Here is a 1143-nt window from a genome sequence, read left to right as displayed (position 1 = left end):
ATATCATCATCATCATCAATATAAAGCTGTAACTTTAACATGTATTCTGTCTCTTTTTTTGGACGGTTCACTAGAAGCACTAAGGTGAAAGGGCAATAATGTTTTTGTCTGTGTCTGTTAGCAAAATATCTCATAAACCAGCTGAATTTTATTAATACTTTAGAAATCATTGGATCTACAGCTGATCAACTTTTACACTTAACCCAGAAATGGATGGAAACAAAGCACTGGAGAGTTCCAAAGTGGCCAGCAATGAGTCCAGATCTAAATCTCATTAAACACCTGTGGAGAGATATTAAAATTGCTGYTGGGAGAAGGCACCCTTCATATATGAGACACTTGGAGAAGTTTGCAGAAGAAGAGTGGTCCAAAATTCCAGTTGAGAGGTGTAAGAAGCTTGTTGATGGTTACAGGAAGTGATTGATTTCAGTTCTTTTTTCCAAAGGGTGTGCAACCAAATATTAAGTTGACGGTGACAAAAACTTTGTCTGGCCCATTTTTGGTGTTTTATGTAAAGTTATGTCAAATTAGCCTTTTTTTCCTCTGTTTTTTTGTGTTGTTTCAATACACACAAAGGAAATAAACATGTATAACAAAACGTGTAATTGCAATAATATTCTGGGAGAAATACTTGATTTTCTGGAAAAAATTCACAGGTGCCAACACTTTCGGCCATATCTGTACGTTGGTATGACATCCCACAATAGAACAAGATTATGCAAAACTTTTGTAATTCAACCAAAACAACTAAAACTTTGTCGTTTCTTGTCATAAATTGATGTTTTTTTTTAAAGTCTGTCACTAAAGGTGTGTATCTTTGCAGAGACGTTTTCCAGACTTCTCTTATATCGTCCAGAACAGCCGTCTGACAGACTTTTTAGACTGCGTCATCATCAGGTCTGTATTTTCTTAGTTTATCTCATCCTTTCTGAACCTGTTACTCTTAAAGGGATCCCCGATTAGTTGTAACATTAAACTTTATTTGATAAACATTTATTTTAACTGTAAAATAAAGACGGTAAAAATACTGTAGGCTGTTTAGTTTAGTAAAATTTTTAAAATATATTTTAACACGGACGGAGCCATTTTATTTACACACAAAGCATTCTGGGTAAATGATGACGTTTATTGGTCCTTGGTGTG

The 1143-nt window shown here is 34.5% G+C and overlaps 1 protein-coding gene across 1 annotated transcript in view; it reads left to right on the top strand.

The window, feature by feature from the left end:
• ints11 (integrator complex subunit 11) overlaps positions 1-1143 on the top strand; it is a gene marked incomplete in the record, with an annotated part of 26568 nt that overhangs the window by 7791 nt on the left and 17634 nt on the right. The window contains 1 exon segment of the mRNA XM_014034232.1: positions 824-897. Within this exon segment, the coding sequence (XP_013889686.1) occupies positions 824-897 (74 nt within the window).

Source organism: Austrofundulus limnaeus, unplaced genomic scaffold (genome assembly GCF_001266775.1).
Source record: "Austrofundulus limnaeus strain Quisiro unplaced genomic scaffold, Austrofundulus_limnaeus-1.0 Scaffold2017, whole genome shotgun sequence".
In the NCBI taxonomy this organism is placed as follows: domain Eukaryota; kingdom Metazoa; phylum Chordata; class Actinopteri; order Cyprinodontiformes; family Rivulidae; genus Austrofundulus; species Austrofundulus limnaeus.
Note: the sequence above shows the minus strand (reverse complement) of the source record. Positions and strands in the feature narration are given on the sequence as shown.